The sequence below is a fragment of the Anabrus simplex genome, chromosome 6 (assembly GCF_040414725.1).
Source record: "Anabrus simplex isolate iqAnaSimp1 chromosome 6, ASM4041472v1, whole genome shotgun sequence".
Classification (NCBI taxonomy): Eukaryota; Metazoa; Arthropoda; class Insecta; order Orthoptera; family Tettigoniidae; genus Anabrus; species Anabrus simplex.
The window spans coordinates 126,398,954-126,424,426 of NC_090270.1; the positions used below are offsets into that span (position 1 = coordinate 126,398,954).

At 37.7% G+C, this 25,473-nt stretch overlaps 1 protein-coding gene across 3 annotated transcripts in view; it reads left to right on the plus strand.

Moving 5' to 3' along the window:
• Positions 1 to 25,473, plus strand: part of zip (myosin heavy chain 10) — a 458,974-nt gene that overhangs the window by 299,170 nt on the left and 134,331 nt on the right. For all 3 annotated transcript variants that reach the window (XR_010860546.2, XM_067149903.2, XM_067149904.2), the window contains exons 13-17: positions 2,196 to 2,265; positions 2,386 to 2,546; positions 4,194 to 4,434; positions 20,814 to 21,020; positions 23,420 to 23,548. Coding sequence is in view for 2 of the 3 variants with exons in the window: in XM_067149903.2 (XP_067006004.1) it covers positions 2,196 to 2,265; positions 2,386 to 2,546; positions 4,194 to 4,434; positions 20,814 to 21,020; positions 23,420 to 23,548 (808 nt within the window). In the remaining variant the exon portion in view is untranslated. The remainder of the gene's footprint in view (positions 1 to 2,195; positions 2,266 to 2,385; positions 2,547 to 4,193; positions 4,435 to 20,813; positions 21,021 to 23,419; positions 23,549 to 25,473) is intronic.

The following is a 25,473-nucleotide window of genomic DNA, read 5'->3' on the forward strand; positions in this document are numbered from 1 at the left end:
TGTTATCTGCTGAATAAAGGTGTCAATTATGGCAGGTTTGACTGTATTATAATAATTATTCTAGTTTGTACCTCTTAAGACAAAATTTCCTCTTGTATGAGAGGACTAAAACTTCCTTTTTCACTTTTAAAAAAAATTTGGAATATTTTAAACATATTTCTAAGGAATAAAACTCCTAAATATTTATGAAAATTATTTTAATACACAAAGCTGATATTTCTTTGTCCTGTGAAACAGTCGGATTTTCTTAAATCCTTCATATATATTATAGGAGTCCTATACCTCATTTTCCACTCCATTTTCTCAAAATTCAATCAATTCTGTTTTACAACTTGAAAGTTGCATGAAGCAATCAGTTTTTAAGCTGGAGACTTCTGGTTTTTACGAAAATGACCACAGATTTATCAACTATCAAAATCTATATATATAAAATAAGAGTTTTGTCTGTGCATTGCTCAGAATTTTAAAAGGATGGTATTTCTGTATCAGTCATGTCCACAGTAACAAGGAAATGCACTTTTTACTTTTCCGTAATTTCTGTCTGTCTGTCTGTACACGCATCACGAGAAAACGGCTGAAGGGAATTTAATGACAATTGGTATGCAAAGTCGGGGAATAAGCCGCTATAATCTAGGCCATAAATAATTTTATTCACACTGACTGAAATGGTAGTATAGGAGAATGCCTAAAATTTAATTCTCAAATGTTTGTTATTAGTGGTCATATTTTAATGAAAATCGGTATGAAAAGTCGGGGAATAAGTCACTATAATCTGGGCCCTAAATAATTGTATTCACGCTGAGTGAAATGGTAGTTTAGGGGAAGGCCTAAACTGGAATTCTCAAATAATTTTATTAGTGGTCGTATCGATAAACACTACATAACTGAAGTTATATAGTATTAAATTTCCAATTATTTGTGTCTTATACATTGTTACCATACCGGCTATGATCACAGAGATATTCATGAATTTGAATTTTTGTTACTAAGTCCATATCAGCGCTGAGCCACGAGAAAATGGGTGAACAGGAATTTAATGAAAATCGGTATGTTAAGTCGAAGAATAAGGAACTACAGTCTACGCTATAAATAATTTTATAAGATGCCCTAATATCACAGAGTCGAAAGAAAAGTGTGAAGGCCTACAATGTAGGAAGTTCAGAAAATTTATCAACAATAACATTACATTGACCATTGTTTGTTGTGATGTGCTTTGTGTCTTCTGTTGCCACTCATCTCCGATAGATAGGATTATTGCTGTGTACCGAGTATTCTTTTTAAATTTTCCTTACGTCGCAGCGACACAGATCTTATGACGACGATGTGATAGGAAGTGGCTAGGAGTGTGAAGGAAGCGGCCTTGGCCTTAAGGTATAGCCCAGCATTTGCCTGGTGTGAAAATGGGAAACCACGGAATAACATCTTCAGGGCTACCGACAGTGGCATTCGAATCCACTATCTCCCAGATGCAAGCTTACAGCTGCTGAATATTGGTGAGAAGTAGCTGGGGAGTTAGATAACTTTCCTCTTTAGCGTGCCATTCCTCTGGTTCATAAATTTTCTGATATTACTGGTACGTAACACACTGGTTTATCATAGCATTCGAGCTATTCAATCCCTACTTTGAGGCACTGATTGGAATGAACAGTATGCATATTTAACGGAACAATGGCATAGGAGTGTTCACGGCTGTCTGCGACCTGGTCAGTCCAGCTCTGGAACTTTGTACTGTTAGATTGGTGCAGTAGTACTGTTTGTTAAAAGTGAGAAAATGTGCGGTTTTTCATTTGATGTAGTATTTATTTATAACATTGGTTTTAGCTGCTACTTTGTTTTTGTAATGACCTATGTTAACTTCAGTTAAGAAAGCCACAAAGTCAGTCTTTCTCAGAATCTCGTAGCGAAGCACGGGTACATCAGCTAGTATAAAATAAACCATAAATGCAATTTTTTGACTTAAGGTATAGTTTCCTGGAGAGAGTCACATATAATACACAAAGTAAAATTACTGCAGTATATTGTATTTCATTCCATTTGCAAAACACAATATTTTATCTTTCTATTAAAATGCAGGGAAAACCATTTTTGTGAGCATTTCTTCTGTTTCGGTGCTTCTTTTGTAATATCGATTGATTGTCAAATTTCTTACTCATTATCAAATATGATTGGATTGTGAAATGTAATTCTTCTTTCAGATATGAACTTCTGACTCCTAATGTCATTCCAAAGGGTTTTATGGATGGAAAGAAGGCTTGTGAAAAAATGGTTAGTAGTAATTTCAGTTTCTTTAAATGAGAACACTTATTCTGCTGTATTTCTTTTAAATAGAATAATACAGTCAATTTTAAGTTCGCAGTTCTAATTTCAAATTGATGTGTTTTATAGATCAATGCTTTGGAGTTGGATCCAAATTTGTACCGTGTCGGCCAATCAAAGATCTTCTTCCGTGCCGGTGTATTGGCTCATCTTGAAGAAGAGCGTGACTACAAGATCACAGACTTAATTGTTAACTTCCAAGCATTTTGTAGAGGATTTTTGGCTAGAAGGTATGTTACAGGTGATACAAATTCCAATTGTTTTGGAAAAAAAATAGTTGTAATGTGTCAAATCATTTTGCAATTGTGCATTAAACAGTGAGTGAGAAGGATTATTTAGCAAAACGTCACTTCATGTTCTGGAAAGGAAAAAAAAGAGAGAGCACGCGCAAAGCATAGAGAAAGATCACCTGGGCAAATGAGTCGTGGTACAGAGTTTGTACATGCTGTTGGTGGGACACAAGTACATCACCAGGCACTTAAAGAATGGATTTTCTTATCAGCAGGATACAATTCAGGTCGTAGGTGGCTGTATCATACAGGAATTGTTCACGTGGGATGAAATGGGACCCGTGGTACATTTGACAATGTCCCTTGCTGACAAATGATACAGGAACTTGTCAGATCATATTCACCCATTTGTTCACTTCCAGCACACTGAAAGAGACCTGTATGTATAGAAGACAATGCACCGTCCATTTACTCCCAAATTGTGGTTGGTTGTTTCCAATGCTATTGAACGCATCTATGATGCTGTCCAGAGAGGCGCTCCGTTGACCCTGCTCCGAACAATCTGTGCCTAACAGGAGGCTGTACAGTGGTCGTGGAACAGTAAGACTTCCCGTGTTTCCAGTATCTTCTGGAGTCTCTGTCATGCCAAATTTCCGTTGTCATCAGGGTGAAGGAGGCTATTACATGCTACTAGCCTGGTATCTCTAATTCAGTTGCTCATCAGAGTATTTATGACACAGTTGAACCTTAAAGGAAGAAATGGTGAAAGATTTTGAAAAATCTTGTTCTACCATAGGAAATCAAGTGAATAAGATATACTGTCTGCAGTTATACAGAAAAGTATGCATGAAATTTTTGAAGATTTTCATCTTCAAAAGCAAAGTATGTGGAGGAAATTGTTATATTGCAACTTGTCGCTTCGGTCGCAAAGTGGTTGTAATTTTAGAATTTCATTGGTAAAAATCAGAATTGCATACTAAGCAGTTGTAAAAAAAAGCTCCTTGTTTTTTCTGGTTATTGACCTCGTCCACTTGATTTCCAGGGATCTAAAAGCATGTTCACTTCTAGATTTCGTGTAATCAGACCTTCACCCTACAATTAAATATGAAGTGTTTTTTTTTTTTAACAGCAGAAGAGCATCAACATTGAGTAGTACAATATTTAAAACAGCATTAAGAATTTTATTACGAACTTCATTTATGAAGAATACATAATTTCCTGTAAATTGCTACCATCTGACGCTTAAGTAAACTTAGTTGCAAGTGCTGCCCAGTTTTCATAGTACTGCTGTATGTAACCATTGAGGGAGTAGTAAGTCATTATTACACTTCTGTATTCTATTTGCTATGATAAACGTTTGTGTCCAAAGATGAATTCACAGATTAATGCGTTTTTTAATAAATCACAAATTTGAAGGAGCTTTGCAATAAATACAATCAGAAAAGAACTGTCACAGACATAGATTCACTTAGATAGGAAATAGAACATATTTTATAGAAGCTTGCGAAATGCTAAATTTTTGTATGGAAAAACTAGAGAAGTAACTTTGGTTTGATTTTAATTTCTTAAGCGATAATACACTACTTCAGCATGAAATCTTGTCTTCAACTACTTTTGTGTTTCATTTTTATTTTCATCTGCATCAAGGAACTTCCAGAAACGCACCCAGCAATTGAATGCGATCCGTATCATTCAGCGTAACTGTGCTGCCTATTTGAAATTGCGAAACTGGCAATGGTGGCGTCTGTACACTAAAGTTAAGCCTCTTCTTGAAGTAACAAAACAAGAGGAGAAGTTGACTCAGAAGGAGGATGAACTCAAGCAGGTCAAAGAGAAGCTTGACTCTCAGTTGCGCAGTTCTCAGGAATATGAGCGAAAATACCAACAGGTGAGTCAGAATGTTCTTTCTTTCTTTCTTTCTTTCTTTCTTTCTTTCTTTCTTTCCTTCCATAATTGGGATTGATGAGATAGAAAATGAAAATTGTTATAGCTCTATTGTATTAACAACACAATTTGTATTGATATAAGGTGGATCATTTATACTCTTTTGTTATGTGTTAATCTCCTTTCAATAAGGACTAGTTGTGAAGTTTTTAACATTAGATAGCTCTACTGCTCATTTTCAGTAGTTCAGATTATAGTTTCAAACTACAAGCCGATAACTTTGGTTAATAAAGATCAGATTGTGCCACTCTGACTTCTATGAACTTCAATTCATGGCGTTTTCTAATTACTCCTTGAGTTAACTGAGGATGTATTTTCTGATTATTAGTATCCATAATTAATTCAACTCCTCATAAGCTTTATTTTATTTCAGTAAATTATCATAATTTTTTAATAATATTAATATTTCTCTCTGGAGAGTTAATTACAAATTAATCATGTTATTCCATTTCTGATGATCTGGACCTGATGATATTCAGTGATTTGGTTCCTTTTTTGTCTTAAGTGCTGGAAATGATGCGAGTCAGCATAAGAGACTTCAGGATGAGAACAATAATGTAAATACGAGTTTGATCTATGAAGCTCATAAAGTACAGAAGGAAAAATATCCCATATCTTGAAGTTGAACAGCTTTAGAAGTGATTACGTGTTCAAAATATGATTGCACTTGGCCTTGCCAGAAACTACTGCTGGTCTGTCCATCTGTGTCGACTGGTACAGTAACAGTTGAATCTATCACTGCTCAGTTCATCACTTGATCAGTCCTTGGTGATACAGTGGTTCCTTTCACTCAAACATCACTAGCCTCTGAATCATCAGCACATATTCTATTCTGAATTTGCCCTATTGCTTTTGCACTTATTGGACTTGCAGATTCTTCTCTAAGATTCATCTTGTCCTGTTGGTAATATTAGACTTAACGCAGTGGCTGTACTTGGTCCACTAGGCGCGCGGCTGTGAGCTTGCATCCGGGAGATAGTAGGTTCGAATCCCACTATCGGCAGCCCTGAAGATGGTTTTCTGTGGTTTCCCATTTTCACACCAGGCAAATGCTGGGGCTGTACCTTAATTAAGGCCACGGCCGCTTCCTTCCAGCTCCTAGGCCTTTCCCATCCCATCGTCGCCATAAGACCTATCTGTGTCGGTGCGACGTAAAGCCCCTAGCAAAAAAAAAAAAAAAAAAAGGTACTTGGTCCACTAACATGCCAGCTGCATGCCCTGCTGTAGTCTATCTACTGTGATGAACAGATACTAGAGCTTCCTTGTCCAATTGCAATTGTATTTTGAATAAGTAATACATGAGTAGATCTTGGAATAATGTGTTTAACTGTGGGAGAGAATATCATGACAGCTTTTAAGACTAAGAGCGGATTTTAAAAAATGACTACAAACGTGAAATCCTGTTCGTAGGGAGTAAGTAGTTTGTTGAAATAATCTGTGTTGTTACAGGAAAATGGTGCAAACTGTTTATCAGAAATTGCACAATTTCATTTTTAAACATTTATTCATATCATATTCCAATTGTATATTTACATTCAAATTGTATACAGACTTACTTTTGATTGAATTCTGGATCTAAGTGGTCACTCTCATTGGAGGATGGGTGATTTATTTATGGATATTTACTTTTCGAGTGACAGATTCACGAAACATGGTTATATTATACTAAAGCATGTACAGTCTGCTTGGAACCCTCCTAGGTCGAATCATTATTATTTCACACTTGCCAATTAATGCAAAATTTTGTGTTCCATACAAAATTGAAATTTTAACAAATTTTTTTACAGTGTTTGCTTCTTATGTGGAAGTTTTGGATATTTGCATAACATTTAACAAAGAAGGCTCAAATCAAAAAGTTTAGTGTCGCGAATTGAAAGCTAAATTTGACTTCTGACTTTTCAGGTTAGCCGGGACACCATAGCATGTAATTGTTTCACTCAAAGCATACTGTGTGCCTTAAAAACATGTTTCTAATTTTAAAATATATCTCTTTAAATTATAATATTCTATGTTCACAGATTTTATGTAAAATTTATTTAATTTTAATGAAGAAATGCATGCAGTCCTTATATTTTAAATGCAACTTTAATTTTATAGATTGTAGCCTAATAGGCCTACACCAGTTTCTATATATAACGGGTAAATAATAATAATAATAATAATAATAATAATAATAATAATAATAAACTGTAACTATTATTAAAAACTACAAAATAAAAGCCTTAAGGTTTCCTTGATAGTTCAGATCCGTTGTGTTTGTAAAAATACTCATTACTTTGCTCCATGAGGGCTGTAGAGCTATTTTATTTTTATGCGATATAATGCTGAAATTTTTTGTACTGAATAATGCCAAAATATGGATGAAAACCATAACGGTATAAGTGACATTTTTAAAAAATGACTTAAGTGCAGTATGTAACTCCGGAAGGATGTATCCTTTCACCAGCAAAGAGATACAAGCGATAGCGGTAATATTCTGCACTCTAGTGATGGGTGGTATAACTACAAATAGCATGCTTTATATGAGTGCTGAAGATGTTTAAATGCCCTTTTCTCTGAATGACCAAAATGCTACTTGTACTGTTACAGTTTTCCTCCATTCAATTAATCCTATTTCTATACCTAAATTTAAGATATCTGTTCACCATAAAATAAGGGTTTTTATTTATTTATTTATTTATTTATTTATTTATTTATTTATTTATACATACATACATACATTGGAGCGTCAAAATCAAACCTCATGCAACAAAGTCTTCAAAGAATAAGTTCAGCTTTTGATACTAGACAACTTTTCCCTTTCCCAAAACTTCTTCATTCTGGATGATCTTGCAGGCCGTTCTTTTGCAGATATAACATACTGCTTACGCTGCGATATTTTTAGTGATAGTCTTATCATCGGTTTGCTCTTCCAGCGAGCTGGGTAGGGTGTTTGAAAATGAGCGTTTTCCAAAGTTTCCTATTCAGAAAGATTTTGTTGTCCATGCCAGTTCCCCATTCCATCCTCTTCTCTTCACGTCTTCCCTCAGTTGGTCCATCCATCTTCTTCTTTGTCTTCCAGCTGGTCTTCTACCTGTTATTCTCTTTCCCAAATAAGCAAACCTTGTGCTATTCATTCATTTAACATACCCAAATGATTTAAGTCTAGATGACCTAAGTCTTTCCTCCATCGATTCATTTAGACCTAGGTTAGATCAGATCTCATCATATTTCACGTGATCAAGTTGTGTCTTTTGGAGGGCAGTTCTAAGAAATTTAATTTCACAGGCTTGAATCCTAACCACAATCTTTTGATGTTAGTGTGCAGGTTTCCAGAGAATGTGTAAGGATGGGAATGAAATATGACTTGTACAGGGTCATTTTTTTTTCTTTGTGGGATCTTCTCATTCCATAGTAAGTGTCTTAACGATACCATGAAAGTTAGAGCCTTTGGTTACTCTGTTATTTCTATCTCAGCTCTATTATTACTAGCCATTGCGCTTCCTAAATATAGGAATTGGTGTACTACTTCAATTTGGTGGTCCTGTATTTTATGTTGCATTCTGTATTATGTCTGCTGATTTTCAGTGCTACTTTTTTTTGATGGGTTCAATTTCATTCCATAATCATCAAACTTCTTACACCATGCCTTCAGATTATTTTGTACTCCCTCCTCTTTTTCATCCCATATTGCCACATCGTCTGCAAACCTGCAAACACCAGACCCTGAAGATCTTTATTACCTTTTCTTTCTTTCTTTCTTTCTTTCTTTTTTTTTTTTTTTTCTAGTTGTTTTACGTCGCACCGACGCAGATAGGTCTTATGGCGACGAATGGAAAGGGAGGGGCTAGGAGTGGGAAGGAAGCGGCCGTGGCCTTAATTAAGGTACAGCCCCAGCATTTGCCTGGTGTGAAAATGGGAAACCACGGAAAACCATCTTCAGGGCTGCCGACAGTGGGATTCGAACCCACTATCTCCCGAATACTAGACACTGTCCGCAATTAAGCGACTGCAGCTATCGAGCTCGGTATTACCTTTTCCTTTCAGTTCCTTTAAAATGCTATCCATAACTGCTCTGAATAGAATAGGTGACGAGGCACTTCTCTGTTGTACTCCTGTGGTTGTATTGAACCATTCAGAGTGACCATATCCAATACTGACACAGCTTTTGCAATTAGTATATATCATTTGGATCTTCCTAATAAGGTACTCCGGTACACCAAGTTTACTGAGACTTTTCCAAATAGTTGATCTGGGAACATTATCATGCGGCTTTTCAAGGTCCATAAACACAATAATTGGGTCTTTGCCTCTTTCCCAGTGTTTCTCTGCCAACATCCTCAAAGCTAATATCAGATCTGTTGTGCTTCTTCCAGCCCTAAAGCCATTTTGTTCCTCTTGTAAGATAGGCTCTAATATATCCCTTACTCTGGCTTCAATGATCTTCTCCATAATTTTAAGGCTGTATGATAAGAGGGTAATGCCTCTGTAATTTTCACTTTTCCTTCTACTCCTTTTTTTAAAGATAGGAACTATAACCCCTTTTGTCCAATCTTCAGATAGTTCGTTATCCTTCCATATTGTTCTGAGAATTCTATACAGCCACTGTATTCCTGGTGGATCAGCAGCTTTAATCATGTCAGGTGTAACTTCATCAGCTCCTGCTGACTTACCACTTCTCATCCTGTGGAGAGCTTGCTCTACTTCTGTCCATGTAATTGGGATATCCTCCTCTATTGTTTTCTGTCCTACATCTTGAACAGAGATCTCATTAGGGCCATTTAGGAGCTTGTCAAAATACTGTCCCATTGTATCCGTGATATCTTTCATATTGCGAACTACATTCCCATCTGCTCTCTCCAGAGCTGTTATTGCTTCCTTATCTGATCTTTTACTTTTTACTATTCCATACATAATTTTCATACTCCCTTGACTGTCTTCTTCCAGTATAGTTGTAAATTCTTTCCGACTTTTCTCTTTCTTGCCGTACAATTCTCATGACTTCCAGTATCTATATTTCTTTTGCCATCTCTTCCAATTTATTGTTGTCTATTCGGCTGCTGTTGATTCTTCTGTCAGACTTAGCCCCATCAAGAACTTTTTTGGCTTTATTCCTTTTCATTATGGCTTCTTTCACTTTATCATTCCACCAAGATGTTCTTTTTTCTCTAACTCCACATATTTTATCTGCACTACCAAGCAGACTTGCCTGAAAATCATTCCATTCTTCATTACCTTTCTTTGTGTCTGTTATTGGTATTTTAGCTCTAATTTCCTCTTTAAACAGCTGTTTGACTTCCAGATCTTTCAGTTTCCAGTCTTTAATTCGTGTTTTTTTTCTTGTTTACTTTAACCCATTCACTGCCAAACCCGTATATATACGTTATTGAACACTGTGCCTTGTCAGCCGAACCCGTATGTTTTGGTGCAGTGTGTACTTCACCAATCTCAAAAGTGAATGTGATATAGTGTCATGCTTTGAGATTCTGTGGAAATGCTCAAAGAAGTTCTGTACAGCAGATATACCACTCCATTTCGCGTGTTTTGAAAGCAATCTGGTGTTATTTCAGCTTCGTTGGAGTGGAACATCTTTCCCGCAAACGTGTAGCCATCATGGCTTCTTGAAGTATACATTCATCTCTTGTTGACAAATTGAATGTTTCCTCATAAATAGTGATTCTGGAGACCTATATTTTGATAATGAAGGTGGAGAATAAGTGGCAATATTGAACTACAAGAAAGTGAGAGACAAAGTAGTAATGATGAATCTCGTGCGGAATTGTCACCCCTTCCTCAGATAAATTATTTTCCCCCCAAATATAAATGATTTTGATAATAGTTCTTGGATCAACAATTTTATATTATATTTCAGTAATAGTATCGCCGAGCGGAGTAGCCGCGCGTATTAACATGCTATGGCTATGGAGCTGAGCTGTGCACTCGGCAGGCGAGTGGGTTCGAACCCCACAATCAACTGTTCTGAGAGTTTTGTACTCCCAAGCAAATGTCAGGACAGTTCCTATTCATAAACTGCAGCAGATTCCTTCCACTTCCTTACCCAGTTTCATTCACCATCATTCATTTCATATTCATTATCTTCTCAACTGAGGTTTGCATCAGGAAGGGCATCCAGCCATAAAATTATGGTGTAAAATATAATCATATAATCCCATTTCATCCCCGACCCCGTATTGGGCTACGGAGTTAAGGGGACGATATACATTCCATTAATAGTATCAGTAAATATGTATCTATAAAAGTGCTTCTTCCTTAACACATTCACGCCCGTATCCGAGTTATTGCCTATAGCGCGTGAGCGTGCTGTGGACTGGTCACAAATATGTGTGAGAGAGACGAAGGTAATACCCTTATGAATGTGTCTGCTCAACAGAAACCACATGGCCACGGCGATTTTCCCTCCCAATGCTCTTTTTTTGTTTTGTTTCTGAAGGTAGCCTAGCGCTGGCCCAGCTGGCTGCGTAGTTAGTTTCTGATTGCACAAGTGTGTGTATAGTCGCGTTCTGAAGTGCAACCATGGCGTGTAGGGACAATGTAAGTGTTGACGAAATTGCAGACATCCTTTTCAATGAAGACTCAGGTGATGAACTGATTCCTGAACTAAGTGAAATTGAAAGTGACAGTGATGACAGTGAAGACGATTCTCCCGGACACGTGACAGAAAACATAGTACCGGTATCTGAATGTTCGCCTTTATATCGCCCCCCTGCGATCCCATTTACTGATAAACCAGGTATAAATACTGAAACAGAAAACACTAACGAGATGTCATTTGTAAATCTATTTCTCACAGCTGAATTTCTCGAATACCTATGCGAGCAAACAAATCTGTATGTGAGTCATGTAATCAGTGCTGCGCCGCGCCCCTTCTCTAAACACTCTTGCTCAAACGTGGAGTCCGGTGACTGTTTCAGAAATGAGACAGTTCCTAGGTTTGATGCTCACTACCGGCATTATTAGTGTAATGGACAGAAGATCCAATTTTCTCCACTCCTCTTTTCTCAAAGACAATGTCACGAAATCGCTTCGAAAGTATCCTCTCATTTCTCCACTTTACTGACAGCAGCGAATACGAGCACAGCACTGACAGATTGTATAAAATCAGACCTATTTTACAGAAACTTTCGGACAGATTTACAGAGCTTTATACCCCCAAACAGAAAATTGCTCTGGACGAAGGAATGCTAGCCTGGAGAGGGCGCCTAAGATTCCGCGTATATAACCCCGGTAAAATAATAAAATATGGCATTTTAGTCAGGATGGTTTGCGAGTCTAACACGGGGTACATCTGTAAACTCATGATATATGATGGAAGTGGTGCGAATTTACAAAGCACACTTTTTCAGCTGCTTGAAAATTATCTTGGCCAGGGGTATACAGTCTATATGGACAATTATTACAATAGCGTTGGACTCGCGAAACAATTACGGGAACAGAACACTGCCATATGTGGAACAATACGGTCAAATAGGGGTGTACCAAAAGATCTAAAGGAACACCAGGCAATTCTCAAACGGGGGGAAATGACTTTCAGGAGGGACGAGGATGTATTGCTTGTTTCTTGGAGAGACAATTACTATGGTGACTACCATCCATTCGGCAGAAATGGTCGAAACAAAGAAATCTGGAAAAATATAAATGAAACCAGAGTCTGTGACCGACTATAATCAACACATGCATGGTGTTGATACTGCAGACTAGTACTTGGCGCTCTATCCTTTCATGAGGAAAACTATAAACTGGCCGAAAAAGGTGTTTTTTTATTTACTGTACTGCTCACTTTTTAACGCATTTCGGCTCTTCCAGAACTCAAATCCTCAAAAATCAAAAACATTTCTGAATTTCATGCAGACAGTAGTTAGGAACTTGCTCCAGGAAAAAACTGAACCCGACATACAAGTACAGTCACCTCTCTCCGACATCTCAGCTCCATCTACTTCATCAGCTCCAAGTCAACGTCCCGCGATTTTGTCTCCAAAAAGGGCACCGGCCAAGGATCCACCATTTAGGTTAGATGGGAAGAGAAAAGAGCATATTCTCTTAAAGTTTCCACCATCAAATAAAGTAAAGTTCCCTTCAAGAAGGTGCAAAGTGTGCTTCAAAAATAAAATTATTAGTGAAACACGCTATTTTTGTGGAAAGTGTGGTGTTCCCATTCACCCAGGAAAGTGTGACATTAGCTACCACAGCCTACAGAGATACTAGAGGACTTCATTAAGGTATGTGGAAAATTTTGTTTCCATATATTGTTTAGTTTAGAACTTATTGTGAAAAGAATTCATTGTTGTTGCTCTGCCACTAACAGCTGAAATAGCTGGGCCAGCTCTTTAAATAGCCAGCTCAGATGATGGGCGTGAATGTGTTAAAAATAAAAAAAACTCCCGGCCCAGAGGGCTCGCCAGGTCATCAAAACTTGGCAGTGAAAAGGTTAATAATAGGTTTGGTGTCTCTTAGGTCTGCAATGAAGAGTCTATGGTCACTATCAAAGCTCTCACTAGGTATCTCTTTTACATCGTGCACCTTTTCTCCACTTCACCTATCTGTGATGATACGGTCTATCATTGATCTATACTGATCATCCCAGCTGTATCTCGTTATCTTCTGGCTGTCCCATTTCTGAAACCACGAGTTCTTCACCGGAAGTTGGTTTCGTGTACATAGATCAAGCAGAAGTTCACCCTCCTCATTTCTATTACTAAATCCATATGGACCAATAATTCCTTCATAACCTGACCTATCAGTTCCTACCTGGGCATTAAAACCCCCAATTATCATTGTTATCTTCATCAATGATGTCCTCTAGTTTTTTTAGGAAGCTTGCTTTTTGGTCATCGCTACAACCCTGCTGGGGAGCATAAACTTGGATCACAGTTTGAGTTTCTCCATTTAGGCATATTTTAGCTTTGATTAATCTCTCATTGATGAATGAGATATCTGTTACACTGTCAGTGTCTTTATGGAGTATGAAACCAACTCCATTCCTCGCCACTGCAGGATTACCACTCCAGTATAATTTATATCTATCCTCTTAACATTCTTGTGTTGCAACCCTCCCATTTGGTTTCACTTAGTCCTAGGATGTGAATGTCTACGGTTCATTAAATCCATGATTTCGGTGCATTTTCGTGTTAGTCATAACATTTAAGGTTCCAGTCCGAAGCTTGTTTGTACGATTGGTTCTCTTCATGCATCTTGAATGAACATCGGACATGACGTCATTAGTTCCAAGAGTACTTGAAGTATTGTCGACGTTTATAATATGTTTCTTTCCAAGGCTCATTTTCGTTTTGAAAGCAACTGCATTATACTCCTGTACGGACTTGCTAGGCCTAATGTACTAGAGGATTTTCTTTCAGGGTGGTCTCCCTTAGCCTTTTGGCAGTCCCCTGCCTCACTGCAGGGCAGCAGCTGATGAATTTGTGTTATTTCCCACATAGAGGTCTCATCTTATCCAACCTTCTAAGGGAAAACTCCTCTGTTCACAGCTATTGGTTTTCCCTTAGTTTGCCTGGTTTAGTATCAGCCGCCAGACAGTCCCAGGTAGTACCATCTACTGTCGCATACGGTAGCAGAATATATTCTGACCTGACTCTATGATAGTCTTGTGTACTTGTTATTTAGAATCCGTTTCTCTTCTGTTCAATTTGATCTTCATCTAAATCCACTTGTATTTCTTTAAACCATGTATTTTTGTTTTACTATTCCAAAAGAAATCAAAAAGTTGTTTCAGGAGTCTAGTATTTGGTAAGCGGTATGTGTCCAAAGAATGGAATCGTCTTTTTTCGCATCGTGTCAATGATCGATTCACTTTCCTTGTAAAGTACTGAATTTGGCAAAAGTCTCCACTGGCCATCAATCTGGTATTTTTTATTAATTGTCCAAAGAATTCTTCCATCAATTTTATGCAGTTTGTCTGTTGTTAATTGGGTATTCAGTTTAAATAATTTTTCACTTGCATATGTTGTTTCTGGTTGAATGATGGAGCAATAATGTAGAAAATAATGTAGACATTTGGCATTAATCGAAAGAGACTGTTTCTTGTAAATCGGCCAGGTAATTTATTGTGCTTGTCTCAATTTTTTAATTCTCCTATCTGTGGATGCTTTTTCATTAGCATTCCAAATTATCTTGCCAAGATATTTAAATTTGTCTACAACCTTTATATTCTGAGTATTATTTAACATAATATGTGAAGTGTTAACTTGAAAAGATATCATCCTTTGTTTTCTCAAAAGAAATTTTCAACCCAACTTTCACTGCTAATCATTCCAATTCCTCTACTTGAAATTTTAGCTTCTTCATTACTATTTGCTAATAATGCTAGATCATCAGCAAATGCGAGACAATTTAGTTGAATATTTCTTCTAGTCTTAACAGTCGGTGGATGTACCTTATTCTATTCACACATAATTTTTTCCAGCACACAATTAAACAACAGCGAGGATAATCCATCTACCTGTCGAAGATCAGTATGAATTTCAAATGGCTTAGAGATTTCATTTTTGAATCTAACTCTAGATTTTGTATTTGTAAGAGTGACTGCAATAAGGTTAACAAGTTTCCAATGTATACCAAGTTCAGTAAGGATATGCAATGATGATTCACTAAATTTTTGCTCCTAATCCTTTGATTTGTGTAAAGACACAGGCAGTAGAAATTCTGAAAAATAAAGGGGAACTAATGAGAGAGTGGCATTTAAATGGCAATGAACAGTGGGTGAAAAGTTTTATAGCAGTAGTGGAGCTCTTATTGGCAAGGCACCACTTGAGTGATTCGATAAAATAAGAATTCAGAATGTCCCTGTATCAGAACCAATGTACAAGTGAAAGCATTACAATTCGCAGAGAATTAGGTATCTGAGATTTCAAAGCCTGGAATGGTTGACTAGAGAGATACAGAAAGTGACTTTCCCATGTGAGAACAGCACATTGCAGAACTATAGTACAGTATGCTGTACCATAGGTACCGGTACTAGTAATTTGCAGGAGTTTTCGTCACATACAGTACATGGGTTATTGTATTCCTACTTATTTTTAATGGCACCCATTTCATTCCATCTCTTGAGTGCACACTCCTTTATAATGGATATTTTGGCCCTGAAGATATGAGGAGCATCGTTTCAAAACGTATTAAATGCAGTCGAGGTCAGAATATGTTTTTTTTGCGGTTTCCCGCCAATTATGATATGCTCTTTAACGCTGTTGAGTTAGATCGGGTCATTTCGTATTCTTTCCCAAAGGAATTCAGTGCTGAAAAACATGATTCGGGACAAATCGTATTATGTGCACCACGGCGAACGGTTCAAAACTTATTATGTTCACGATAATGTTTCCCAACCTGTATTTATCCCGCTCTTTTGTTGGCTGTTCCCGCTATTTTTTTTTATCGTACTTGATATTGTGGTATTGCTTGCATGCCCGTTTACTTTCGATCACCATGGAAAGCTATTTACTCGTAGGAGGGTGTTTCCACGGACCTGAAAGTGAAAAAGTGATTCTTCCAGAATATTTTCCGTACACAGTTCAACATTGGGTTTGGGACACCATCCACGGATGCTTGTAGTTACTGCGCACGAATGCTCTTTCAGATTAAATATGAAAAAGTTAGTGATAAAAAGAACCGTTTGCTAGCTGATTTGGGAGCACATAAAATTTGCTCACAGGGTTTTCACAAACTTATGAGGGAACGACTTGCTAACACAATGTTCTTCTGCTTTGTTTTGCGACAGGTACAACCGCTTCCTAAATTATCAATTGGCAAAGTGTTCTATTCGCTCCAAATATCATTTTACGCACTATGTGTTAGCGATGTCAGTATTCAGAATCCAAAATTATATGTATGGAATGAGACTGAGGCTGAAATAGGGCCAAATGAAGTGTCATCAGCTGCTACTTCTTTTTTAGATGCGGTACATTTCTATAAATCGATCACCTGTATCAGGCTGTTCGCAGACGGTGGAGGCCAAAAGAAGAACATGCATGTGATCCATGCTCTAGTTTATGGCTACAAACCAAAGCACCCGCTAACATTTCCATGATCGTTGTCAACTTTCCTGTCATTGAACATTCTTCTTGACATGCGGACAAGGTTTCTGGTGTTGTAGAAAAGTTTCTTCGTAAGTGCTCTGACATCGTTACTCTCGAGGAATACCCAGAGATCTATCAGTCTGTGGGGACTGTAAAACATCTAGGAAAAGAATGGGTTATAAGGGACTACAAGATCCTCGCCAAGCATTTTAACTAATTGGACGGGATTAAACGAAGGTGGTGATTCTGAAGAAAAGCGAGAAATGTGGTCAGTATCACGTTACGTAAAGATGGAACCGACGTACAGGTTTGATGACCCCTCAAAGCGATTCGTAACCCTTCTGAAACTAGGCATAAGACTGGGCCAGGTACATGAACCTCCCGTAATCCATAAACCGAGAGCATTAACTGACGCTAAAAATTGGACGTCGAGAACCTGGTGAAAACCAGATTTGGAGACAACTGGAAGGAGTTAGACAGTTTACAATTTTATGTTTCAGCACTAAACATCGGTTCAACGTCAGATTCTGGTAGGCCGATTCATGATGACGACCGTGTCTGTTTGCATGAGGAAGAAAGATTACTTTCAAGACTGTAAACATCCATAACATTAACAATGTGTTAATAATAACTTAATTTCCTGTACATGATGAGCTGTAGCTAACAATAAAGTCAATAACAATCTTTGGAATCAAATGAACGTTTCAAATTGTATTATGTGAATGAAGGTTTGTATCAAAACGTATTTTGTTCAGCGAATTGGTTCAAAATGTATTAAGTGAAATTTTATAATTAGAATGACGCCTTCATGTATTGGGAAATGATTTGAATCATGACTGATTCGGGAACATAACCTCAATACCTAGATTTTGCCGTTTAGAATTTTGACATGTCTTATTTGGTTAGGAAGGAAAACGTTTTTGTAATTTCCTGTAAAATTATAATCTGTGCACTTAATACGATTTGAAATGATGCTCCTCATATGTTATAGAGAGGTTTTGCTCTACTGTAACTAGAAACACACATGTACAGTGATTACCACACTGAATTTGCATGCATAAGTACATAAGGCTATTTACCACACACTGTCCGACTTGTTGGCTGAACGGTCAGTGGGCTGGCCTTCGGTTCAGAGGGTCCCGGGTTCGATTCCCGGCCGGGTCGGGGATTGTAACCTTAATTGGTTAATTCCAGTGGCCCGGGGGCTGGGTGTAAGTGTTGTCTTCTTCTTCATTTCATCCTCATCATGACGCGCAGCTCACCTACAGGCGTCAAATAGAAAGTCTGCACCTGGCGAACCGAACCCGTCCTGGGATATCCTGGCACTAAAGCCATACGATATTTCATTTATTACCACACATTAACATGGATGTGGCAAATTATACATTCAAACAGATATGTCTGATGCTTGTGTTTAGCTTTTTTTTTTGTTGCTATACAGTCTCATTAAACTTCCTTAAGAAGAGAACATTTTTTAGTGTGCCACTTCACGATTCCAGAAACACCATGAAAATAAGTTTACTTCGAACTTTGGCATCACAAACTCGAAGGCATGGTAACACATTAACATGGAGGTGTATAGTTGCTCTTAACAGGAAAACTGGGGAAATGTGATTTGACATATTTCAGGTTGTAATGGGCTAGGAATGTTTATAATTTCATTCCTAGATGATAACCTAAGATATATTTTATCTTCAAAGTTACCATTTATGTGTCCCCCTATTAGGGTAACATGGTTTGTTATTAGGTGGGCAGTGTAATGGTGAAAGCGTGCATCGCAACGTATTTTTCTTTGTTGTCGTGGCGTGCTGTCCTCCATGTTGTTTGCAGTTTGTTTGTGTCTTCCATTGTTTTCTGTGTATTTTATAGTTCTGTGATAAATTAACTCAAGTTATATGTACAGGGTCATCCGTTTGGGATGTCAGAAAAGTAAAATGCTATACACAAGAAACTATGCACATGTATTGCTTGTTAACGGTACACACATGTTAAGGAGAGTCTGGAGTTTGTGTCACAGTACATTAGCACTCAACATGTCCACCATCGCCTGTGCGGCACAAACGATACCTCGAATCCATGTTGCACCACGTGGCACGCAGCATTTTTGGAGTGATTTGCTGAAAGGCCGCTGTAATCTCCCTCGGTAGGTCAGGCAGATTGTGTTGTCTTCGTGTGTACACTGTCGACTTGACGTAGCCCCATACAAAAGAGTCTGGAGGGATTAGTTTAGGGCTATTAGGAGGCCATGGGATAGGTCCACCACGGCGTATTGACTCGGCCACTTACATGGAATGTGGCTTCGTCCGTGAACATCCATCGTTTTAACCATTGATTGTCACCTTCCTGCCGCTCACACATCATTGTAACAAAATTGAGTCGAGCTCCGTAATTCAGATGTGTCAGTGCTTGCATGCGCTGCATACAGTATGGATGCATGCGAGTATAACGCCTAACAATCTTGTGAAATGTTGTGTATGGTGTATTCTGCTCTGCTGTTAAGCGGCTGAGTGACTTTCGTGGACTCTGCGTCATGGCTTGTTGCCATCACGCCGCCTTCCACCTGTGTGAGGCATCTGCAATCCATTTTCCAAAAACATATGGTACCATTTAACAATGTCCCGATGTGATGGGACATGCCTAACGTTGTACTGACGTCTGAAAGCTCGCTGGGTCTCCACTACACTCGAAAATTTGGCATACCATACGACACACTGAGCACGTTGTTGTGGTGCAACGACCATCTTCACTCAACTCTGTATCAGCACTGAGCACGTGCACTAACTTGTACCGCCTCTGTACCCGACATCTGGTGATTGCACTATGAACTACATTGCTGCGTTGTCTTGCGGAAGTCATTGTTCCAAAGAGAGTCATTGTTAACTCGCATCATTGCCACGTACATTACAGAAAATTACATAGATATATATACATTAACATAATAGCTATAACGTTATACTTTTCTGACATCCCAAACGGATGACCCTGTGCCGAGTGAGCCATGGACAATGGAGCACCGTAGGTGTAATTATAATTCTTTCTGAAGTGATGTGACAGTATCATGTAGGAATAAAGCAGTAATAGACTCCAGTTCACATTATTTTCCTTGCTACTGATAATAGAATTCTAATGTCAGTGGAATTCCATTGTCTGCTGCGCAGAGAAAGAAATGGACACCGTGCTGCACTGCATGAACACGTTGGAGAACATGGAATGCAATGCAATGCAACAGTGGATGGTAGCACTAATTTTGCCCGATAGCTTGACGTCGAGATCGTTGACACAGTACTCTGTCTCCCCGTGAGGGGTTACATACGATATTTTGTATGAGCATCTGTCGCCCCACAGAGGGTGACATCAGTCTTCAACATGTTGAAGCAAAATTATTGTTCTTAGGGACAGGTATAAATTTAAGGAAAATTGATGATGATGCTTGTTGTTTAAAGGGGCCTAACATCTAGGTCATCAGCCCCTTAAGGAAAATTAAGAGAAGTATGTTACATCTAGTACAGAAAAACGTCAAATGGCTTTCAAAATACCATTTTTCAAAAGCTCTTGCAGAATTCTTTTCTTTCTTTTTTTTCCCCTTTCTTAAAGAGCAAAAAGGAAAGAGTACAAGTAAAACCATCTCCGTGTAATTCATGAAGGCCCTTGGACTAGTGGAATGTAAAGGATTCCACTATATTCAACTATCTTAGCACCTAATATAATGGTGTAGTTAACCATACGCTCAGCTGCCTTTGCCGGCAGAAATGAACCTGATATTCATTTGTACTGTAGGCTGAGCAAACCTGAGGATCATGTGCTTCACCTTGTCTTATATCCAATTTTTGTTTGACTTCCTGATGAAGAATGAAATTCACATCTTTCGAATGGACCAAGTATGTAAAAAAGTAATTTCATAAATGTTATTAAATAACATTACTCAGTCTGCCATATCAGTACTTGGCAGAAATGCAGCAAGTATGGTACAGGAGTAAGGTTTTCTAGATCAAAAGTAAAAGATTTGAGTATAAAGTAGATCAAATGGGCAGTTCACAAAGTATTGGACTTAATTTTCTCCAGAAATGGCAGTCAATATTAAATAGTTGGAACAGTGATAGAGGCTACCTATTACACAGATAACCTCTGTTTCTACTTGTGCACTGTATCATTCATTTCTACTATTTCCTTTATTAAGTATGAATCTAAGAGGTAATACTGTGTACGTATGCATGCTTTGAAGTCATTAGGTATATTTTAGTTTAGTTACACATTTTGTTTGAACTTACATCCTTTATTAAACTATTCATTTTGTTGTTAGGCTATGGAAGAAAAGGCAATCCTTTCGGAGCAACTGCAAGCGGAAGTCGAACTATGTGCCGAGGCAGAAGAGATGAGAGTTAGGCTAGCAGCTCGCAAACAAGAACTAGAAGAGATCCTGCATGACTTGGAGGCTCGAATTGAAGAGGAAGAAGAACGTTCCAATAATCTGATGAGTGAGAAGAAGAAACTTCAACTCAACATCCAGGTAAACTTATTATTTACTTCTAAGAACTATTTACAGCATTGATTTTAGTCTAGTTTCTAAAAACCTCCGAGTTGTTCGCAGATTACACCTTTATTGAGGTTTTATTACTATTATTATTATTTTATTGTTGAAAAATAAAGATGAAAAAATAGCGCATAACAATAAGGAAAACGCAGAAATAATGGCGGAATCATTTAACAAGCTCTTGAACAGTGATGAACCTGGAAAGCTCTTATTAATTGATACACATACTGCGATAAAAACAAAACCAGAAAATATAAACCCACCTACAGCAAAAGAAGTTGAAACAGTGCTTAAAGAAATGAAGAACTACAAAGCATGTGGAGAAGACCAAGTTTTTGCTGAGATGTGGAAATATGACGGCAGTGCAATTCGGACATCCCTCCATATTACAAGTTACAAGTAACTAATCTCATTTTGTTCCGTATTGAAGGTACAATAAGTAAACTTCCTTTGGCAGATATTTAAATCTTAAGGCATATTAAGACTTGACCTTAAGATTATAATTCATGTAGGATTTAATCACTACAAAATATAATTGTATTGAATAGGTGGACACAGTAATTTTATTCGTGAAGGAATTTTACTTATCCCTCCATATGATATTACAGAAGATTTGGATATCAGAAAAATTCCCAGAACAATGGACAACAGCTGTAATTTATCCACTTCATAAGAAAGGTGAAAGAAGTAATCCAGACAACTATAGAGGTATTTCCATCCGTGACTGCATGTATGAGATTTTCTCTAAGATACTATATAATCGGATTAAAGAACAACTTGGTCAAGAGTTAGTTGAATACCAGGGAGGCTTCGGTCCTTGGAGAAGCTGCTCTGAACAAATAATAACTTTGAAGCTAGTTACGGCATATTACAGAAAACAAAACAAGCCCTTTTAAATAACATTTATAGATTTCAAGAAAGCTTAAGACTCCATCCACAGACCATCATTATTAAAACTGTTAAGACATTTCGGACTTCACTCAAAGCTAATCAAATTGATTGAACTTGCTCTAAATAAAAATTATCAAGTAAACAGAGTCTGGAGACTAGCTTCCAATGAGACAGTTTATAAAGGAATAGAACCTGTGACTAGCACAATGAAAAAGAAATGAACATCATTCTTAGGCCATCTGATACGGTCACCAGAAAATAGTATCAGTAGAAAAATAATAGAAAAATTATGTAAGAGTAAGAATAATATTAGATGGATCACAGAACTTAAAGAAGACATGAGAGAGTTGTATATTACAATGGAAGATTTAAAATACAAAACCAATACACAAAATATTGAAAGATACACACCAGACTACAGAAAAAAATCAACAAGCAGAGAATAGGAAGAGTGATTCCAGAAGCAGAAAGAAAATTACATTCAGAAAGGATGAAACAGTATTTGGCTGACAAAAAGAAGAAAAACCTCCATAAACTTGACTAAGTAGTCCTATGTTGGCTAAAAAAATAAATAAATAATAAATAAATAATGATTATTACTTTTTTTTTTTTTTGATACATAGAGTTGAGCCTCTATGGACTGCGTGGTAACAGCCAACTTCATTTTAGTGTCTAGGTCTTGTTCTTGTTCCAGCTTTCACTTCCTGCCAGTATCTTCTGAGCCCAGCGACGAGTGCCTGTTTATGCTCTTCAGACAGAGTTCCTTTCCGTCTTCTGGAAGTTGATGCCATTTTGAAACCTCGATAGTTGTTCACCAATCTTATGAATTTCTTGGTTTGAAATGCCAACCTGCCTCAGATCTTTTCTGCATTCCTGGAACCACCTCGGCCTTGTTGCCTTAGATTGAATAAAATTCTATATTCTTTTTGTTAGTTGATCATCAGTCATCCTCAAGAGATGACTGTAAAATAATAGTCGTCTCTTCTTAATTGACGCTGTGGGAGGTTCTCTCTTGCTGTACACAAATCCTCATTTGGTCTCACTTGCCACTGTCCATCAACCCACCTATTACCTAGGATTTTTCTTAGTAACATTATTATTATTTATTTTTATATAGTATTCTGTCTAGTGGCAAGTCCGTGTCTTCATACAGAGAATTTCTGATGCCAGTTATACCTGTTTTTAACTTCTTCCTTCAGTCTGCTTTATCTCCTCCCATCTTGCATGTCATCCAGATGTTGAATTCTTCCTCCACATCCTGCAGTTCCTTTGCTCTAATTTCATTTGTGCAGTGGGCATCCTTTGTCAGCAAGCTTCCCAGCTACTTGAACTGCTTCACATTCTCCAGTTCTGTATTGTCAACAAACTATTGTTAATCTTGTTTCTGTAGATATTCTCTAATCTTTTTCTACTCTTTCTTTAACTTGTCTCCTTTTTTATAATTGTTGCTGTTTTTCTGTTACTGTATATGGTGTTTTTTGCAGGACCTTGAGGAGCAACTAGAAGAGGAAGAAGCAGCTCGTCAAAAGCTCCAGCTGGAAAAGGTGCAGTGTGATGCTAAGATAAAGAAACTGGAGGAGGACCTTGCTCTTAGTGACGATACCAACCAGAAGGTGAAGATGGTTCTTCAGTTTAACTCTTTAAAGTAGCTTGTACCTGGATTAAATGAACAGTTGCTTTGTATCTTTTCATTCATGTTTTCATTGCTTGAAAGAAAGACTTCTGAAAGCAGGCAGATTTGATGTACCAAATACATGCAAGAAGCTGCTGAAATATTCCCCATAAGACTGTCAATTGAAATAGAATTAAACTTGTAGATACTTTACTCCAAGATGTTTCTTCTCAGATTTGTTGCCAATAGTGCTGCCAATTTACAGTATTATTGCTCTGAAATGTTTGATGGTTCTGAGATAATCATGAAGTCTTTGCTGAATTTGAGCCAATTCCTGTGAATGTTAACCTATAAAGTAGGTATTTAAATACTGCACTCATAAGTCTTAGTGGTAATTACATTCACTGTGACACAATATTCTTAAAGTATCATAAATCATCCAGCATAGGAGGATATAATTTAATAAACTTTTCAGGACAAGACTCTTGGTCTGTTGCAGTATTCCAGATAGTGTGATGACACAATTTTCTGCAGCAGTAACATCAATATACATTTTTAATAAGTTTTCAGTTTGAACATAAACTATATTCACAAATACTCAACCCTAAAATTGCACACTAATTTACACTGTGTACAAACACTTCTTCCCACTCCTGCTCATTACAGGTCTAGCTGTGTGAGGAAATCTTTAGTACTGAGCAAGTTGGCTACAGGGTTTGGATCACGTTGCTGTGAACTTGCATTCGGGAGATGGAGTTTGAACACCACTGTCGGCAGCCGCAAGATGGTTTTCCATAGTTCTCCTTTTTTAACACCTGGCAAATGTTGGGACTGTCCTTTTTTAAGGCCGAGGTTGCTTCCTTTCCAATCCTAGCCCTGTTCTATCCCATCGTTTCAGTAAGACCTGTCTGTGCTGGTGCGATATGAAACTAATCCAAGACTTCATACAAAGGCAGCTTTACAGTCAGGGCACCAATGCACTGTACAGCACATTTTCTTTGGGGTATTGCTTTAGTGGGTGTAGGGAAAATGTTCTCAACGAAATACCTGGACTACATTTTTGTGGCACATGTGTTATTACTTGGGCTTTAATGAGATCTGATTTGTACAGTAGATTAATGAAGATTACCAGGTGTGAATGGGGAAACAAAAGAACAAAAATGTTGATTGATTAAGGACATTGGAAAGATCTTAAAGATGTTACAGCTATTCCAGAGGAAGCCTTTGGGGATGACTATAGAGCAGTGACAGCAAAGTTGAAAGTAGGCAAGGTCACAAAACTACAAGAAAAAAAGAATGATTAGGGTCTGAAAATTGAAAGAAAAGGAGGTTCAGGGAGAGTTCGGGAAAGAATTAAAGAAACTGATACCAAGGACAGATATTAGTCATGTTGAACAGGAATGGAATGATTTTAAGAGTGCATTTGTAGGTGTGCAGAGAAAACATGTAGCAGAATATCTGGAAAGGCAAGAAAGAAAGAGACAACATGGTGGAATGATAGTGAAAGATAAAATAAAGAAAAAGAAGAGAACTTGGAAGGAATGAAAACATATATATTATATTGGTTTTTGCATCCCACCAACTACTTTTACGGTTTTCGGAGCCATCGAGGTGCCGGAATTTAGTCCCGCAGGAGTTCTTTTACATGTCAGTAAATCTACTAACACAAGACTGACTTACTTGAGCACCTGCAAATATCACCAGACTGAGCCAGGATTGAACCTGCCAAGTAGGAGTCAGAAGGCCTCAACCGTCTGAGCCACTCAGCCCGGCGGTAGGAAATGAAAATCGCAAAAGACGGAGAAGAATAGAGCCGGATGCATAGAAGCAAAAATAGTTTGGAAAAAAAAAAAAAAGTAGTAGCCAATGAAAAGAAGAAAATTTGGGAAACATTCACGTAGGGAGTAAAGGACGATTTGAACTATG